General features: G+C 66.7%; 9 protein-coding genes across 9 annotated transcripts; 4 read left to right on the forward strand and 5 right to left on the reverse strand.

The window, feature by feature from the left end:
- Positions 1 to 38: 38 nt before the first annotated feature.
- Positions 39 to 1,500, forward strand: Q8F55_008973 (uncharacterized protein; the record flags this gene model as incomplete). Its single annotated transcript, XM_069357349.1, has 3 exons — positions 39 to 336; positions 376 to 1,316; positions 1,360 to 1,500. The coding sequence occupies 3 exons, from the start codon at positions 39 to 41 to the stop codon at positions 1,498 to 1,500; spliced, it is 1,380 nt and encodes a 459-aa protein (XP_069205286.1).
- A 706-nt stretch (positions 1,501 to 2,206) lies between these two features.
- Positions 2,207 to 3,053, forward strand: Q8F55_008974 (uncharacterized protein; the record flags this gene model as incomplete). Its single annotated transcript, XM_069357350.1, has 2 exons — positions 2,207 to 2,440; positions 2,490 to 3,053. The coding sequence occupies 2 exons, from the start codon at positions 2,207 to 2,209 to the stop codon at positions 3,051 to 3,053; spliced, it is 798 nt and encodes a 265-aa protein (XP_069205287.1).
- A 168-nt stretch (positions 3,054 to 3,221) lies between these two features.
- Q8F55_008975 (uncharacterized protein) lies at positions 3,222 to 5,287 on the reverse strand (the record flags this gene model as incomplete). The annotated part of the gene is made up of 5 exons (XM_069357351.1): positions 3,222 to 3,844; positions 3,878 to 4,048; positions 4,088 to 5,022; positions 5,145 to 5,214; positions 5,251 to 5,287. 5 exons carry the CDS (start codon positions 5,285 to 5,287, stop codon positions 3,222 to 3,224), a joined length of 1,836 nt encoding a protein of 611 aa, XP_069205288.1.
- Positions 5,288 to 5,542: 255 nt separating this feature from the next.
- On the forward strand, positions 5,543 to 6,781 carry PEX7 (peroxisomal targeting signal 2 receptor; the record flags this gene model as incomplete). The annotated part of the gene is made up of 5 exons (XM_069357352.1): positions 5,543 to 5,739; positions 5,779 to 5,829; positions 5,865 to 5,925; positions 5,959 to 6,419; positions 6,568 to 6,781. 5 exons carry the CDS (start codon positions 5,543 to 5,545, stop codon positions 6,779 to 6,781), a joined length of 984 nt encoding a protein of 327 aa, XP_069205289.1.
- Positions 6,782 to 6,912: 131 nt separating this feature from the next.
- CSH3 lies at positions 6,913 to 7,726 on the reverse strand (the record flags this gene model as incomplete). The annotated part of the gene is made up of 4 exons (XM_069357353.1): positions 6,913 to 7,169; positions 7,272 to 7,434; positions 7,499 to 7,597; positions 7,655 to 7,726. The coding sequence occupies 4 exons, from the start codon at positions 7,724 to 7,726 to the stop codon at positions 6,913 to 6,915; spliced, it is 591 nt and encodes a 196-aa protein (XP_069205290.1).
- A 525-nt stretch (positions 7,727 to 8,251) lies between these two features.
- On the reverse strand, positions 8,252 to 10,718 carry CDC14 (cell division control protein 14; the record flags this gene model as incomplete). The annotated part of the gene is made up of 10 exons (XM_069357354.1): positions 8,252 to 9,178; positions 9,220 to 9,350; positions 9,389 to 9,538; positions 9,575 to 9,615; positions 9,652 to 9,858; positions 9,920 to 10,014; positions 10,049 to 10,162; positions 10,263 to 10,355; positions 10,396 to 10,496; positions 10,532 to 10,718. 10 exons carry the CDS (start codon positions 10,716 to 10,718, stop codon positions 8,252 to 8,254), a joined length of 2,046 nt encoding a protein of 681 aa, XP_069205291.1.
- Positions 10,719 to 11,713: 995 nt separating this feature from the next.
- Positions 11,714 to 13,068, reverse strand: Q8F55_008979 (uncharacterized protein; the record flags this gene model as incomplete). The annotated part of the gene is made up of 5 exons (XM_069357355.1): positions 11,714 to 12,043; positions 12,081 to 12,361; positions 12,398 to 12,587; positions 12,621 to 12,813; positions 12,848 to 13,068. The coding sequence occupies 5 exons, from the start codon at positions 13,066 to 13,068 to the stop codon at positions 11,714 to 11,716; spliced, it is 1,215 nt and encodes a 404-aa protein (XP_069205292.1).
- A 238-nt stretch (positions 13,069 to 13,306) lies between these two features.
- Positions 13,307 to 13,983, forward strand: Q8F55_008980 (uncharacterized protein; the record flags this gene model as incomplete). Its single annotated transcript, XM_069357356.1, has 2 exons — positions 13,307 to 13,573; positions 13,702 to 13,983. The coding sequence occupies 2 exons, from the start codon at positions 13,307 to 13,309 to the stop codon at positions 13,981 to 13,983; spliced, it is 549 nt and encodes a 182-aa protein (XP_069205293.1).
- A 190-nt stretch (positions 13,984 to 14,173) lies between these two features.
- Positions 14,174 to 15,963, reverse strand: Q8F55_008981 (uncharacterized protein; the record flags this gene model as incomplete). Its single annotated transcript, XM_069357357.1, has 8 exons — positions 14,174 to 14,202; positions 14,235 to 14,407; positions 14,443 to 14,640; positions 14,675 to 15,388; positions 15,422 to 15,593; positions 15,642 to 15,737; positions 15,774 to 15,824; positions 15,867 to 15,963. 8 exons carry the CDS (start codon positions 15,961 to 15,963, stop codon positions 14,174 to 14,176), a joined length of 1,530 nt encoding a protein of 509 aa, XP_069205294.1.
- Positions 15,964 to 16,237: the final 274 nt, after the last annotated feature.

The raw sequence follows: 16,237 nt of genomic DNA on the forward strand, positions 1-16,237 counted from the left end.
TGTGCTTCAAGCTCACCCATCACACCCCCATACATACAATGCCGTCGAGCAGCACCCGACCCACGCGCAGCGCGACAGCCAAGACGACGCCGTACGAGCGCCCGTCCACCTCGGCAAAGGCCAAGGGCAAGGGCAAGGCCGTCGACCTCGGAGTGCCTGCTCAGCTGAGCCAGTCGAGCCGCAAGGGCAAGAAGGCATGGCGCAAGAACGTCGACCTCCGCGCCGAGGAGGAGGCTCTGGAGCAGGCTCGCGCCGAGGAGAGGATCACGGGCGGCAAGGTGGCGGATAAACAGAACAACGACCTGTTCACTATCGACACGACAGGAGACGTCGAGGGTGAGTGGCGGCGTCGCGGGCACCCCTAACCCCCCGCAGTTGCGCGCAAGGTCAAGGCCAAGAAGCCACTACGCTCGCTCGCTGTGCTCCAGGAGCGCTCTGCTGTCCCATCATTGACGGCGCGAACCGCTGCGCCAATCAAGAAGGTCACGGCCAAGGAGAAGAACCGCATGCGCCGCATCGCGAGGCGGACAATCGACGCGACGTCGTCGGCCGACGTGCGCAAGACGGACACTTCCGGCCTCAAGGACGCCTGGGCGTCCAAGTCGGCTGCGCCTGCCCCCGCTGGCGGGTTCGGCGCCGAGGGCATGTTCACGCCGACTGTCAAGGCGCCGATCACGATCGCAAGGCAGCGCAAGATCCGCCTCGAGGCCATCGCGAGCCAGCGCGCCGACGAGGTGCCAGTGACGGGCACGTCGTACAACCCCGCTGCCGAGGCGCATGCCGCGCTCATCGGCGAGGCTTTGGAGGAGGAACTCGCGCGCCTCGAGGCCGAGAAGAAGGCCGACGAGGCCGCCGCCGTCCTGGGCCAGGTCGTCGAGTCGCGCCGCGCCACGGTGCGCGAGGCCACGGACAATTTCGTCGACGGCATGAAGGTCGGCCGCGGCGACGTCGACGAGGACGAGGACGACGAGGCGTTGGACGCCGACGCGCCGGCGCCCAAGAAGCCGACCAAGCGCAAGACGCAGGCGCAGCGCAACAAGGCTGCGCGCGCCAAGGCCGCGGCCCAGGCGCTCAAGGACGAGAAGATTCGCAAAAAGCTCGAGCGCGAGACGGCCGCCGCCAAGACGTTCAGCAAGAGCGCCGAGGAGCGCCGGCAGGCGGCCGAGGCCGCGCGCCAGCTGCGCAAGGTGGCGGCCGAGCAGCGCGAGCGTCTCGGCTTCTCGGGCGGCGAGAAGATTGGCAAGCACCGCGTGGCCAAGGGCGCGGTCACGGTCCAACTCGGCGAGGACCTCGCCGAGTCGCTCCGCCAGGTCAAGGTGGGTGCTGAGAAGGCGCTGGAGGCAGCACTGACGCGCACAGCCCGAGGGCAATCTGTTCAAGGACCGCTTCCTGTCGCTGCAGCGCCGCGCGCTCCTCGAGCCGCGCGTGCCCCAGCTTCCCAAGCGCCGTGCGGGCCGTACAAAGGAGTACGAGAAGCACGCGTGGAAGAAGTTCGAGTAGGCGGCGTGGGCGGCGTAGGCGGCGTGGCGCGGCGCGGCGCCGGGGTTTACTGCATCGTTCGTTGGCAATCTGTACACTATTCCTGCATCGTCTAGACTTGAGGGGGGCAGGCTGGGGTACGCTGATCCACTGACCCACTGGCGCGTCTGACTCGGCTCCTTTCGTCAGGCGCAGGCTCCTTTGGCCTCGTGGCGTGGGCGACTGCCGTGCACCCGGCACGCGCTGCAAGGAGTCGGCGCGTCGGCGGCGCACACGCACCCAGGCCCAAGTGATCGCCGTGAGCGCGGCGTCGCGCCGAAACAGGCAACTGCGAGCAAGTGGCATCCTCATGTCGCCGAGTCGAGTGGACTGGGTCGGGCTGGCAGGTGGCAGGCAGGCCGCGGCGCGGGTGGGTAGGCGAGGCAAAGGACGCTGGTCGCGGGCATGAGCTGGAGGAAGACGAGGAAGGCGAGGAAGACGGGCCAGCTGGAGCAGAGCTGGCTGCCGCCGTCCCCTGTCCCTCCCTGCCCATAAACCACCTTGCTAACTCACTTGCATCTCTGTCCCCCTCAATACTTGTTCTCTGACTCTTCACTCGCGCCTCCGCCTCCCCCCCACCAAACCTCCTCACACGTCGCCGCGCCTCACGCCGCCAGCCACCCCCACGGCGCCAGCCACTCCTAGCCCGCCCCTTCCCCCGCCCCCTTCCTGCTTCCTCTCCCCGCCCATGCCACCAGCGCGGGTCACGGTCGTCCAGCCCATCGGCAGCGCGGCCGACGGCGCGCTCGGGCACCTCGCGTGGCTGCGCACCCTGCCCCCAGGGCCCTTCGTCACCGGCCACGTCTCACACCGGCTCGACCCCGGCATCCCGTGGCACCGGCTCGAGCTCGTCGAGCACCACTTCCTCCAGCGCCTCGCGGACTGCAGGGAGGCGCGCGGGGCCGCGCTGACGGGACGCGAGGTGCGTCTCTTCCCCCCTCCCCCCTCCCCCCCGGCTTACGCCACGCCAGATGCTCGACGACCTCCTCACCCTCCCTCCAGGGCAGGCCCGCCCCGACGGCGTGCCAGCGCGCCGGGTCAAGACGGCGCGCGCGGCCCTCTGGCGCCGGTTCGAGCCCGACCGCCGCGGCGGGCCCCTGTCCGCCGAGCAGGCGACGGCGTGCGCCGTGCTCGCGCTGCTCAAGGGCTGGGCGGCGGCCGCCGTGCCCGGGTCGGCTGGCCTCCCCGCCCTGCTCTTCAACGGGCTGCCGTGCTACGATAAGGAGCGCGTCTACCGCTTCTGCTTTGAGATCGCGCTCGACCTCGACCCGCGCAACGTGGCGGTGCATGTCGACCGCTGTGCCGGCTGCTCCGGGGTCAACGCCGGCTGCTGGTCCTACGCTCCGATCGCGCCGGAGGGCGCGTGCTACCCCTGCCATGAGCGCGGCGTCCCGTGCGACCACGGCAAGAAGAACTCGAACCAGCTGCAGCAGGTCGACATCCGCGCGCTGAGGGGCCTCCCGCCAGGCCCGGGGCGCGACGCCGGCGTCGACGCCATCATCCGGCGCGAGCTCGGGCGCCGGGTGCGCGGTTGATCGCGACTCTGGGGTGTGGGTGCCACACTTGTTGGAGAGCCGCCACTCCGCCCCTGCCACCATGCCGACTGGTAGAAACAATGCCAATGCAGTATGATACAGATCTATAAACACAGAATTAGCCGCGTCTCACGACAACGGCGACAGGAATTACCACCGCGCCTACGCCTACGCCGCCTCCGACGTCGGCGGCTCAATCCCTTCGCTCTCGATGCTCTTGAGCAGCTCGAGGATGCCCTCGGCGTCGTGGTCGCTGAACAGCGCCTCGATGTTGGCAGCGTCCGAGCCTAGGTTGAGAGTGTCGTGCGTCGCACCTGCGCCGTGCTCGTCGCCGGCAGTGTTCTCCTCGTTGAACTGGAGGAAGAGGGCCTCGAGGTCGACGGCGCTCGGCTCGGTCGTCCCGTCCAGACTGACCGACGGCCCAAACGGGTTGCCAGGCGAGAAGGGGAAGTGCGAGGCAAAGTTGACAGCGCTCGAGCCGACGACGCTCGGCGTCGGCGTCGTCGCGTCCGTCGTCGACGGCTTGTCGGCCGCCTCCTTTGCGCTCGACCGCGTGGCCATGCGCGGGCTCGGATGGGGGTGGGCCTTTGTCCGCTGTCGTTTTCTCGGCGACTCTGGTGGTGCTGCAGACGCAGGGTCTGAATGTCTTGTTCTGTTCAGACGCGGGCTGGAGCGGACTGGAGGCACGGGGGCGGCGGCCGCTGCTGCCGCCGCTTTCTTTTCCGCCTCCTCCTTCTCCCACACCTCTCTTGGACGCATGCGCTTGTGCTTGTTAAAGTAGAGGCCGCAGGCTGGGGTCAGCGGGTACGAAGCCACAAACTCACCATTGCAAACACGCCCCGCACGCCCATCCTTCAGCTTCTTGGTCATCCACTGGTCCGACTCGGTCGCCCCGCAGTTGTAGCAGGCGTCGGTAGAAGTCGGAGGGGTTGGAGCCCACGACGACTCTGACGTGTTGGACGTAGGTTTTTCTACTCCAAGCGGCCGTGCCGCAGCTGCAGTGGGTCTGGTGACCGACTTGCTAGGTGACCCACCAGCCTCGCCATTGGCGCCTGGCGGCAACGCCTTGAGCAGCCTGACAAGGAACTGGTTGTTTGCGAGCTTTCTCGCCATTTCCGGGGACATCTTGCCCTCCGACTTGAGCAAGCTCATCAGCGCCGCACGCGACGGCGACGGCGGAGGAGGCGTGCGGAGGGGCGCGGTGGGTGCAGCTGATCGCGGGGGTGTCGATTCGCGCGAAGCGAGCGATATGACCGCAGACGTAAGGTCGCCTTTGCTGTCACGCGAAGGGCCGGCAGCAGGCGGCGCCAGCTGTCTTTGGGGCTGTGTCGATGTCGAAGCAGCGGGCTGGATAGCCGCCGCGCGGCGGAGCGGGGACGGCGGTCTCGCCACGGGCGGTGCAGGCCGCGCAAAGGCCGCGCCGGTCGCCGCCCTCGACGGCACCTCGGTCCTAGCAGCGGCGGCCGCCACCGGGCTCGTGGGAATCACGCGTGTCGGGCTGGATGCGACAGCGATGGGGGCCGACGCCGAGCTCTTGCCACCGACGAGCATCTCCTCAAACGCCGATCGTGCGGCAAACTCGCGCTTGCCCTCGGGGTTGAGCTGGCGCAGGGTGAGCGTGACCTCGAGCCCCCAGCCCTTTCCGTCGGCCTCGTCGCTTCCGCTGGCGGCCGCCGCGGCCATGAGGCCCTCGAGGCCCGCGCCGTCAGAGAAGCACGCCGACGAGAACTCGTACTCGCGCACGAGGCGGCCGCGGGCGAGCGTGCTCCCCGCGCCGGCCTCGGACAGGGCCCACGAGAGAAACCCCTTGCCGGCCCAGGACGAGAGCGGCGTCGGCGCCGGGGTGGGGAACGCGCGCGACGTCACAGACGGCGGGGGAGGGACCGTGCCGGCCGTGGTCAGGCTCGCCGACGGCTCGAGGTTGTAGACTGAAAAGTCGAGGGTCGACTGGTTGGGCACGCATTCTGGGCTTTGGGGTCAGCTGGGCGCGAGGTGCCACCTCACCTCGCATAGCAGATTCCCCGGGCCAGGGCTTTGAGGGAGCAACTCCCGAGCAGCTCGGTGCTCGCCGGCGCCGTTGGATGGACGTACACGTCCTGCTTGTCTGGCAGCACTGCGAGATACGACTGGGGCGATGTGTCGATCGTGTACAGCACCTTGACTGGGGGGTTAGCTGATCCAGGGGCGCATAGCTCACTCGGCAAGGACTGGATCTTGCCCGGTGACGGGGGCATGGTGCTGTGTGCCCTGTGCGTGCGTGATGGGTCAGAGGACAACAACAAGATGACGAGGGTGGGTGGCCGCTCTGAAGAAAGAGCAAACGCGTGCAGCAAGCAGCAGGACGCGACTGAGACGAGCGGGAGCAAATCGGCGTCAACATGGGCGCCCACGTGGCGAACCCTGAGGAGCCAGCCCCGCTTGCTAGGTTGCCGGCGGACGTCCATCAGCTCTGATCATCATCATCACGGCCTCCATCAACCCACCACACCATGCCCAGCCCCGTCGGCCCGCCCGGCGCGCCGCCAGTGCGGCTCCGCACGCAGGGCTACGCGCACCACTCGCTCAAGTTCAGCCCATACTTTGAGGACCGGGTGGCCTTGGCCTCGGGCGCGAATTTCGGCCTCGTCGGCAACGGGCGCGTGCACGTCGTCCGCGTGACGCCGGGGGGTGTCGGCGTCGAGAAGTAGTAAGTGCGGCTCGCTTTGGGTTAGCTGACACTGGGCAGCTTCGACACCCAGGACAGCGTGTACGACGTCGCGTGGAACGAGGCGCACGAGTGGGTCTCGCGATCCTGCGGGCGCTGACAGGCAGGAACCAGCTGGTCGCGGGCTGCGGCAACGGCGCGATCCGCCTCTTTGACATCACGCTGCAGGTAATCCCCGCCCCCTGGCATAGCTGACCCCAGGGCCTGCCCGTCGCCGCGTGGCACGAGCACACGGGCGAGGTGGTCAGCGTCGACTGGAGCAACCTCGAGAAGAGCCTGTTCGCCACTGCGAGCTGGGACGGGGCGGTGAAGGTGTGGGCCGTGGAAAGGGCGACGGCGCTGCAGACGCTCCAAATCGGCGCGGGGCAGGTCTACGCCGCGCAGTTTAGCCCGCACACGCCGGGCCTGCTCGCTGCCGCGGGGCAGGACGGCGCCGTGCGCCTGTTCGACCTCCGCTCCCAGCAGGGGCGGGGCCCGCCCCGCCCCCAGGCCCAGTTCGCGGCCAGCGCCGCTGACGTGCTCGCGGCTGACTGGAACAAGTACCGCCCTGGCGTGCTCGCGACGGCGGGCAAGGACAAGGTGGTGAGGGTTTGGGACGTGCGCAACCCCGGCACGCCGGTCGCCGAGATGCCGGGGCATGCGTTGGCGATAAGGAAGATCCAGTGAGTGCGAGCGGCGCGGCGCGGAGCGCTGCGAGCGCCGCGGGTAGGAGGTGGTGGTCCGAGGACGAGGGCGAGACTTCCCCCACGCGTCACTCCGCCGCCAGCCACCCCGCTCACACCCCCACTCACACCCCACTCACACCCCCAGGTGGTCGCCATACCACGCCGACATCATCGCATCCTCAGGCTACGACATGACGGCGCGCATCTGGAACACGGCGCTGCCGGCCCCGCGCCCGGCCAGCGCAACGTCGCACCACTCCGAGTTCACCATGGCGCTCGGCTGGGCCCTCTTCGACGAGGGGGTCATTGCGACGGCCGGCTGGGACCAGGAGCTGCACCTGTACCGGCCAGTGCTGTAGCCGCGGCGCGACGCGGCGCGTCACCCCGCGCACACCTGTATTATACCACCATAATGACACCCCACCCCCCCGCATGGCTCATGATTGGCATGCCGCGGCAGCTACTACGTAGAGATCTCTGAACCCAAACACTACTGGTCCTTCTTGGCCTCGGCCTCGGTGCGGAGCGCGTTGTCGATCTTTGCCTGCTCGCGGGCCTCGACGTTGCCGGCGTACTCCTGGCCAATCTGCATGCCGATGACGCCGAGGAGGAGGAGGCCGACGAGGGCGTTTGCCGCGGCGAGGACGCGGACGGCCTCGATCTTCTCGTCGTCGGTGGCCGGCACGTCGCGGGGCGGCGGCTGCGGGAGGAAGTTGAACGAGTTGGAGCCCTTGTTGGAGTCGGGGACTGGGGCGCGGCGTCAGCACGAGCGAGCGCAGCGAGCGAGGGTTGCGCCGAGCACTTGTCTGCCCTCGGCGCCGCGCGGCTCCTGTCGGCGACTCGACTCACGGAAGGTACGCAGCGACGCAATGTGCACGCTGAGGTAGAGCACGATGGTAGCGAGCTGGAGCGCGACGCTCGTGCCGTCAAAGAACAGCGCGCTCTCGGTCCACTTGTGCAGCTTGAGGAGGAGGACGATGAGGGGCAGGCCCATGGCCGCGTGGAACAGGGCCTGGGGGAGTTAGCACTCTCGGCAAGTGTCGGCGCGGCGGCGGGCAGCGGCCGCACACACCCACCTTGACGGCACCAGGCGCCTCGTACCACATCTCGTAGAAGTGGTAGCCGTTGTCGATGGCCGCGTCGGTTAGGGGGAGGTAGAGGAGCGGGATGTCGACCTGTGAGGTCAGCTACGGCCCGGCCCACCCAGAGGACGCGCCCGCGCCCGCACGCACCACCTGCGACACAAAGACCATGCCGAGCAGGAAGCTGGCCGAGCCGATGACAATGTTGGATGCAAAGCCCATTGTGGTGTGGATGCACGTGGGCGGGAAGCGAGTGTTGGGGGAAAGTGTCGTTACAAGACTACAGTGGATCTTCAAAGAGAAGTCTGGCCACAAGTAGCAGCACCAGCAGCGCGCGACACGAGGTCTCGCCTCGACGGAATGGCAATCCCTAGGCACGATAAACGGGACCAATTGGACTGGGCCATCCAGAGTGGGTCGTCGCAATCACCCATAGTGGGGCGGGTCTGTCCACACCGCCGCCCGCCCACACCGCTCGGTGCCATGACTTGCATAGACATCATGCTCAGGCCCCTCCAGCTACTACTTATCTACAATAATATCGCGCTGCACGCGCAGACATGCACAATAAAAAGGTTCGGATGCGTCGTTCGTGTCGTGATTGCGTGGTTGATGCGTGGGGCGAGAGGACAACCAGTGGTCCATCTCGCGTGAAAGGTCATGGACAGTGTTGTGGAGATGCGATCGTGGGTTGAAGCGTCTAAAGGCGTCTGCAGCGGGTCAGTAGCTACAGTCAGCACCACCCACCTAGTCTTTGGACGGCATGGCAGAGGCGCGGGCAGCCTGCCACGACCGAGTGGGGCTCATGAGGCGCGACGAGGGCATCTTCATACGCGACGAGAGGCTGCCCGTCGACGCCGAGCTGGGGAGGACTTCGGAATCGGCAAACTGGCCGTCAACGGCAGTGGATTTCGAGCGGACTAGGCGTGTCGGAGAGTGAGAGGCGACCATGCCGTCCTTGGTGGCGACTGCCCCGCGGCGAGGAATCAGGCTCCGGACAGGGCGGTTAACGTCGCCTCGCGCAGATGGCGTGGTGGGCGTCTCGGGGCGTGAAGAGAGCTGGCTGGGCGTCTGGCGAGGGGTAGTAGGCGGCTCGGTCGCCTCATCAATGGGGAAGGACGAAGTCGGCGCGGTCGATCCGTCTGAAGGAGTCGACTCGCGGCTAGGTGGAGGCGAGCTGAGGCCAGACTCGGCAGGGGCGTCGCCCTGGCGCCGCTTGGTCGCACGCTGGTCAAGCTCCGACACGGACGAGCTGCAACTGGCACTCGACACGGAGCGCGCAAGCCCGGTGCGCACGGGGACAGTCGTGACGACTCGCTGGGCGGCCTCTCCTCTTAGGACGTGGGGGACGGGCGAACGACCCGAGCCACGCTTGATTCCCCGAACCGACCCGTCCTGCGAGTCGCCAGAGGAGGGAGCAAGGCCGCTGGTCTTGATCTGACGGCTCGGGGTTGCCGTGTCGTCGGTCTCTTGCACTCCGTTCGTACCCTTGCGCGGCTGTCCAACGGCGTCACCGTGCTTGGCCGTGGCGGCTGCGACGCGTCGGGCAGGCGTGAGTGGCCGAGGCGTACCATGGTCGGCCGTCTCAGTGGCAGGCAGGGCTTCCTTGGCATTCATCGGTGGGCTCGGCAGCGACTCTGCGCCGTCCTTCTTTGCCGCAGCGTCTATCACGGCCTGGGCTGTCAGCTGGCTGCCCCGCACAGAGATCAGCTCACCCAACCGGCCCATTTCATCTGATTCAGCTGCATGTATCGCTGCTGGGGGCCAACGACCATGCCTGGGCGTATGACGCGCATGAAGCCGATGACCTCGGACGCGGTGAACTGGTACTTGTAGATTAGGTAGGCTGGGATGTCAGCTGGGGAGCAAGGGAGACCAGCTCACCGCCGATAAGCACGCCCGTCCTGCCAAGGCCAGCCTTGCAGTGGACAGCGACCTTGCGCTTCTTGTTGTTAATCATGTCGTCCGCCAGGGCGATAAACTGGCGGACAATGTCATCAGTGGGGTTCGTTCCATCGTCAAAGTAGAGGTCGACTGCGGGGTTAGCCGAGTGCCACACCCGAGACGCACCATGCTCGATGTTGGCTTCGGTAAATCTCGCCTTGTTGTACCTGCTGTCAGCCCGAGGCCGATCCCCGACGACCCACAGTTCGTCGTTGAGCCTGACGACGAGGCCGACATCCTCCTCGAAGAACTTGGACGTGACCTTGTCAAACGCGGATGCCAGCATGCGCGTCTGAGACTGGGTAAAGGTCGCTGCTGTCTCGCCCGGCTGGGCGTGGGCCGTGATCCAAGCTGGGTCCATGGGCGAGGCGAAGGCGATAAAGCTGCCTAGGATGTTGAGGTCACCGTTCCTGTGCCGTCAGCGCTGCTAACGACACGATCGCAGCACGCAGCACGCAGCACAGCACTCACTCGACCTTCTCAAAATAGCGGTAGTCGTCGGCATCAAACTCCTGGAGGTTGAGCAGCTCGTGCTGCCGTGCCTTCCACATGCCATAGAGCACGTCCTGGGCGTCAGCACCGCTGCGGCCACGGCCTCACCTGGATCGTGAGGCCAAACTCGTTGACGCCGTTGCCCGCGTCGCGGAAGGGCAGAACCTCAAAGTGTGCCAAGGGCTGGAACGCATCCCACGGATCCTGGTGGTCGACAATAAGCTGGGCGTGTCAGGACGCCACAGAGACAAGGCGTGGAGCATCGGTTCTTCCTCGCCAGCCCCAATGCCGACAATCTAGCTCCCGAACAGGCGCAACTCACGCTGTACAGCGCTGCAATGAGCGCGACATTCGACTTTTGTTCTGGCGAGGGGCTCGTGTACAGGCATAGTGCCTTTCTCTTGTGCTCCTTGGCCTGTGCGACCTTAGTATCCGCCCTGCCTCTGGCCACTCACGTTGAGCTTGTCAAAGATGCGGACGCAAGCGTCGAACGTGTAGGCGAGGTTGAGGGGCCCGTGGTCATTCTTGAACGGCGTGTAGAGCATGTAGTCGTCGACTGGGGGTCAGTGATGTCTTCCCTCCTGGACGCACGAGTGAAGACGTGCATCGGCTTGCCGGTCGACGGGTGGGCGTACGGCCCCAACGCGAGGTCCTTGGGCGTGAGCGTCGTGAAGACGAGGCGGGGCGAGACGGCCGCATAGTGGTTTGGGAGGGCGCGGAAGCCCGCCGAGCTGCGCGACGACGACGAGGATGTTGTTGATGGTGTTGCAGTGCTCATTGTAACTGCGAGCGAGAGGAGTGAGAAGAGGGACGAGATGGAAATGTTTGGGATAGTGGGCAGTGCGCTGCGCCGGTGCGCCAGTGATGGGGAGGGGAGTGGGGAGTGGGGGGGGGCGTAAAGAGTCGTAGTCGTAATGGGCGTGGAGGTGTCGTCAACAACAAGGACGACGAGGAGGGGTGAGCGGCGACAAGAGGAGTGAGGAGGAGGGGGGGGAAGGCGAGGAAGAAGAAGAGGAGGAAGGAGGATGTGTGTGTCGTCGTGTCAAGAGCTGTCGTCGTCGGATGAAAAGAAGCAAGTGTGTGTCGTCGGCGGCGAGGTCGAGAGGGAAGGCGAGCAGCGAGCGAGCCAGCGAGCGACAGACAGACTGACAGACTGGACGCACAGTGCGTTCTTGTGCTCGTGCTCGTGCTTGTTTGCTTTTGCGTGTGCTTGTTGCCGCTGCACTGCTGCTGTCGCCGCCGCGAATGGGGGGGAAGACAATGATGATTCAACCCAGGCGAGCCAAAGGATGCGAGCGGCCCGAGCACGCCGCCGTGCGCGCGTGCCCACCCGGACGACGACTCAGACGAGCGAGTGAGCGAGCGAGGCGCGAGCCATGGACGGACAGACCGTTTCAGGCACACATTGGCGCAACCACCACAGCGTCATCACCCCGACCGGCAGCGGGCCCCACCCTGCTCGCCGGCTGCACCTTTGAAGGCAGGCGCGTCGGCGTATGCACCATTCCACTTTCGGCTTTACGTTACATTCCACCTCCCATTTCCGGGGTGCATGACCCTCCAACATACGTAACCACAGTGGACAACTACAACATGCACGACGACGATACTCTACAATACTCGCCGGGTCGCAGTACAAACTCTACTCTAGCGCTGCCTGCCTGACCCACGCACGACAGGGCAGTCGGGGTATTTCAATGTCTAGGAACAAGCTCTAGGGGGGACACAGAAGGCGCGGATCGATCGGCAATTGGCACTCGACTCGCCCCGAGCCTACCTCGTCGCGGCAGGACGGTGCGGGGCGAATCGCAGAATGTCGCCCGCAGAGGCCACACGCAGTGTCAGGTCGGGAGCAATGTCGACGTGCTCGACGAGATGGCGAAAGTCCATGGCGAGGGCGTTTCTGCGGTGTCTCGGCGCAGGGGGCGTGAGCAGCTCGCCCGTGAGCGTCGACCAGGCGCGTAAGCGGTGGTCGCTGCCGCCGGCAAACACGACCGTGTCGTCTGGCGCCGTCGTCAACGCGAGGTTGGTGTGGTACAGGTTGGTGTGGCCGGGCAGTGTCCGGAGGGGGCTGGCCGCAAAGCGGATATCATAGATGTATAACTGGGGGCGGTGAGCACCCTTCTCGCACTGCACCCACCTGATGGTTCATGGCGCTCACGAGCAGGCCCCACGGCACGGCCGAGTCCTTGAGGCGCTGTACGCCGATGACGGCCTTGCCTGCGGGCATTGTAGCGAGCGTGCTGCCGTGTCCCCTGCCCGCGGCGCGCAAGTCCTCGACAATGACGTGCGACGACCGCAGGCCAGCGTACACCGTGTTCGGGTCGGAGCGGTACACGCTGAGCGGGTCCGACGCCGTCTTGCGGCTCGTCATGGTCAGCGCCTCGCCGTAGTGCACCGTGCTAAGCGAGTTTGCCGATGCTGTGGGCCGTCAGCGAGCTCCCTCTGCACACGCACCCAGCGTCGTCTGGTCGTCAAACGAGCTCATGCCAAAGATGTCGCGCTGCGGAAAGTCGAGGATGCTCTGGTCCGGAATCGAGCCGATGGGGAGCAGCGGGTCCTGGCGCCAGCCGTGGATGTGTGGCTCGTTTCCGTTCGACACGGCGAGCCACGTCGAGCGCGCGACGTTGAAGTGGATCCCGAGTAACTCGCTGTCAGCTTGCCCCCCTGCCCAACCCACCCGCTGCGAGCACACGGAGCGCGAGTGCGCCGTCTGCTTATCGGGCCGCGCGACGATGACCTTGCCGTGGTCGGTGGTGACGCACATGCCCCCCGTGGCGAAGGACTGGAGCGAGGTGATGCTCTCGCCATGGCACTCGCACAGCTCTGCGACGCCGAACAGCGTGGCCGCCGCGAGCCGGTGCTGCGCGCGGCTGGGGTCAGCGCCGTCGCTCGGGGGTAACTCACCACCGCTCGCCGGTGCCGTCCCGCGCGCCCAAGCTGTGCGCGATTCGCCGCGCGCCGATGGCCGGGGCGGCCGTGCCGCGCCCCCGCTTGGCTGGGACGCAGGCGGGCTGCTTGGCCCTCGGGGGCGGGGCCGGCTTGGCCGGCAGCGGGAAGTACCGGTTGCGCTCGGCGTCAAAGTACATGCCGGGGATGTGGCCTAGCCGCGGGGGCTGGGCTGGCATGGTGGTGGGGGATGGGGCAATGGGCAAAGACAAGGAGAGCGGAGTTGAAGCAGACGACAATGGCCGAGGGGACATTACAATCCGGTGCGCTCTGATCGGTCAGTCGAGGTGCGCAGGTGGCAAATGACGAAAACGGCGCGGGGTGGGCACGTGACTTTCGCGTGGCGCGTCGACCCCGTGCGGCCGCTTGGCACAAGTGACGCATCGTGCGCGTCTCTCCCTTCAACACTTACTCATCATGTCGGCCCCCCAGCAGCCATCACAAGACGCCATCCTCGCAGCCCTAGCGGCCCAGTCGACCGCGACGCGCCGCGCCCCGCCCCAGACGAAGGGGTACGCCGAGCTCGCTGCGGGCGCGCCGGCGTCGCTCACGACCGGCCTCGAGGCCGCGGGCGGCGCCGACGCGCTCGTCAACTCCCGCAAGATCTACTGCCCGCGCGGGGGGTGTAATGCCGTGGTGCTGCAGCCTGGGGTTGGGGAGTGGGTCGAGGCGGAGCCTGGGATTGTGAGTGCCCGGGTACGGCAGAGGGTGGAGGGGGGTGGGGGAGAGAGAGGGGGAGAGGAGTTGGGGGCCCGGGGAGAGGGGGGAGAAGAGGGGAGAGAGACGAGAGAGTGCTGATGCCCACGACACAGCTCCCCACACACCCCGGCTCCCCCTTCCCCGCCGAATCCTCGACCGCAGCCTACTGGCTCGTCCGCGGCAGCCCGTTCGCGTTCGACAACGTCGGCTTCTCGCGCCCCGATGCGGCCGCCGCGCTGCCCGACTTTGCGCCCGGCGCCGACGCAGGCAAGAAGGTCAAGTGGCTCATCTGCGCCGAGTGCGACCTCGGCCCGCTGGGCTGGAGCTTTGAGGGCGGGAGCGATGCTTGGCTCGCGGTGGACAGGTTGCGGTATGCCGCTGAGCCCAAGGCTTAGGCGCGGGCGTAACCTTGCTCGTGCCACTAGCTCATTGATGGCCTGTTGGCCCTGCCCCCCCCCCCCCCACACCAGCATGTACATTCATAATCATCAGGTCATCTATGGTAGCGGTATAGCGGCATTATACAACAGCGTGGCAGAGATCTATAGGCGAGGTCGATGGCACCGTGGCGCCGTCTAGCCCGCGCTACGGCCCGCCCTCGACAAACCACCGGACTGGGGTCAGCGCTGCCGGCATGCCCACTCACTATCGTGCACTATATTCGCCGTCTGCTTGGACTCGAGCCCGCTCATCAGGCTCGTCACGACGTCAAAGTGCGACAGGTTGGTGTACTGCTTGAGGCGCGTCGGCACGTCGAGGCCGTTGAGCAGGTCGGCGAGCCACACGGCCTGCCATATTGGCACGAGGTGGTCGTCGACGCTGGGGCGTGAGCGCGCGCCCCCTATCCCACTCACCCGTGGATGATGAGCACACGCTCTGGGAGCCACTCGACCTCGACCAGGTTTCTCGCCGCGAACAGGATATGTCCCAGGCTGTGCTTCATGCAGCGCGTCTGCGACGAGCCGAGCGCGCGCCGCAGCGGCGACACGTGCTCGAGCCACAGCTTGGACTCGTGGCGCACCTGCTTGATGACGTCTGCGACGGGCGACAGCCTGGCGTCAGCGCGAGCGCTACGAGCCCACCTACATGATTACGCCCCGGATCTCGGGGATGTCAATGTCCCCTCCATACGTGCGCAGCTGGCGCAGCCCGTTCGGAATGTCGCGCGAGTACGTCGGGCGCTGGTCGTACCCGAGGTGCGGCCACTCGCGCGCCGCATTATGAATCTCGAGCTTGTCGCGCGAGCGCACCACCGCGTCCTGCGACAGGGTGTACAGCGCGAGGTGGGCGCCCAGCCCGTGCCCGCACACGTAGATGTTGTGCGGGTCCCCTCCAAAGGTCGAGATCTCCTTGCGCGTCCACGCGAGCACGGCGCGCAGGTCGACGACCATGTCCTCGACCTGGCCGTCGGGGTACAGCGTGAGATCCGGCACGACGGCGACGTACCCCTGCTCTGCTAGCTTTGCGCCGACGAGCGAGAACATCCACCGCCGGGGCCGGATCGGCCCGATAATCCCCACGTCGTACACGAACACGACGACGGGGAGCGCGCCGCCGTCCACGGGCGAGCCGGGCATCTGCTCGTGCCACACCTCGGCCGGAAAGTCGTCGGTCGCGCTCGTCACCGCATTGTACCGGCTCCCACCGTCCACATCGGGCAGCGTGTGCGCCGAGCTCGCGGGCGAGAAGGGCGCAAAGTCGCCCGCGCCGGGCAGGTCGTCGCCCCCAGCAACGGCAGGCACGAACACGTCGAGCTTGGACGCGCGGCCCCGCCGCGGCGACTGGTACGTGATGCCAAAGCTATTGTTAGCGCAAGCCCAACCCCCGGCGTACCTCGCAAAGCGCTCCCACCACGCCGAGGGGAGCCAGCGCGACGACGCGTGGGCCGCGCCGCTGTTCTTGAGGCGGATGGCGGTGCGCGCCAGCGCGAGCAGCATGGCCGGCGCGGTGGAGAGCACGAAGAAAGTGTAGTGCACGACGGCGACGAGAATGCCGAGGTGGCGCGCTGCAGTGGTGTGAGCGGGCGTGTGAACCGCGCGACGCGACGACGCACCAGGGCTGAAGGGGAGGAAGAGGCTGCCGCCATGCTTTGGCGCGTCGGTCTGCGCGAGGAGGAGGTAGGCCGCAAAGGGGAGGGCATGCACAAGTACTGGGCTGGTGAGCTGTGCAGGGCCGGCAGACTCACGCAGCACGCTGCCAATGAGGCTGGGGATGGCGACGAGGTTGACGAGCGGCACTGGGGTGGGGTGGGTCAGCCCTTGTTGTTGTTGTCACGCACCAAAGGCAAGCACGGCCCACAGCGCGCTGGCGACGGCCGCGACGACGACGATTGCCGCGCACAGCGCCAGCGCGAGAAAGGCAGTTGTCGCTCGCATCGGGTTGCGGATAACGTGGAGCACGCCTGGGTTGGTGGACAAAACAAAACACGAACGGGTGGGATCAGTCGTCGTCGTCAGTCGTCAACACGGGCGGCTATCTGTTGCCGCCGCACTCACCACGCTCACCGTCGTCACACGCGGGGAGGGCGACCCGTTTGCCCCTCTTCCCACGCGCAGAAGTAGCCACCGTCCCAGTCATTGTGTCCTGTAACAAGCAGCAGGCGAATGAAATGCAAACCAACAATGCGTGGAACAAGACTACAAACATGGT

The sequence above is a fragment of the Vanrija albida genome (genome assembly GCF_041260175.1).
Source record: "Vanrija albida strain AlHP1 chromosome Unknown contig_7, whole genome shotgun sequence".
NCBI lineage: Eukaryota > Fungi > Basidiomycota > Tremellomycetes > Trichosporonales > Trichosporonaceae > Vanrija > Vanrija albida.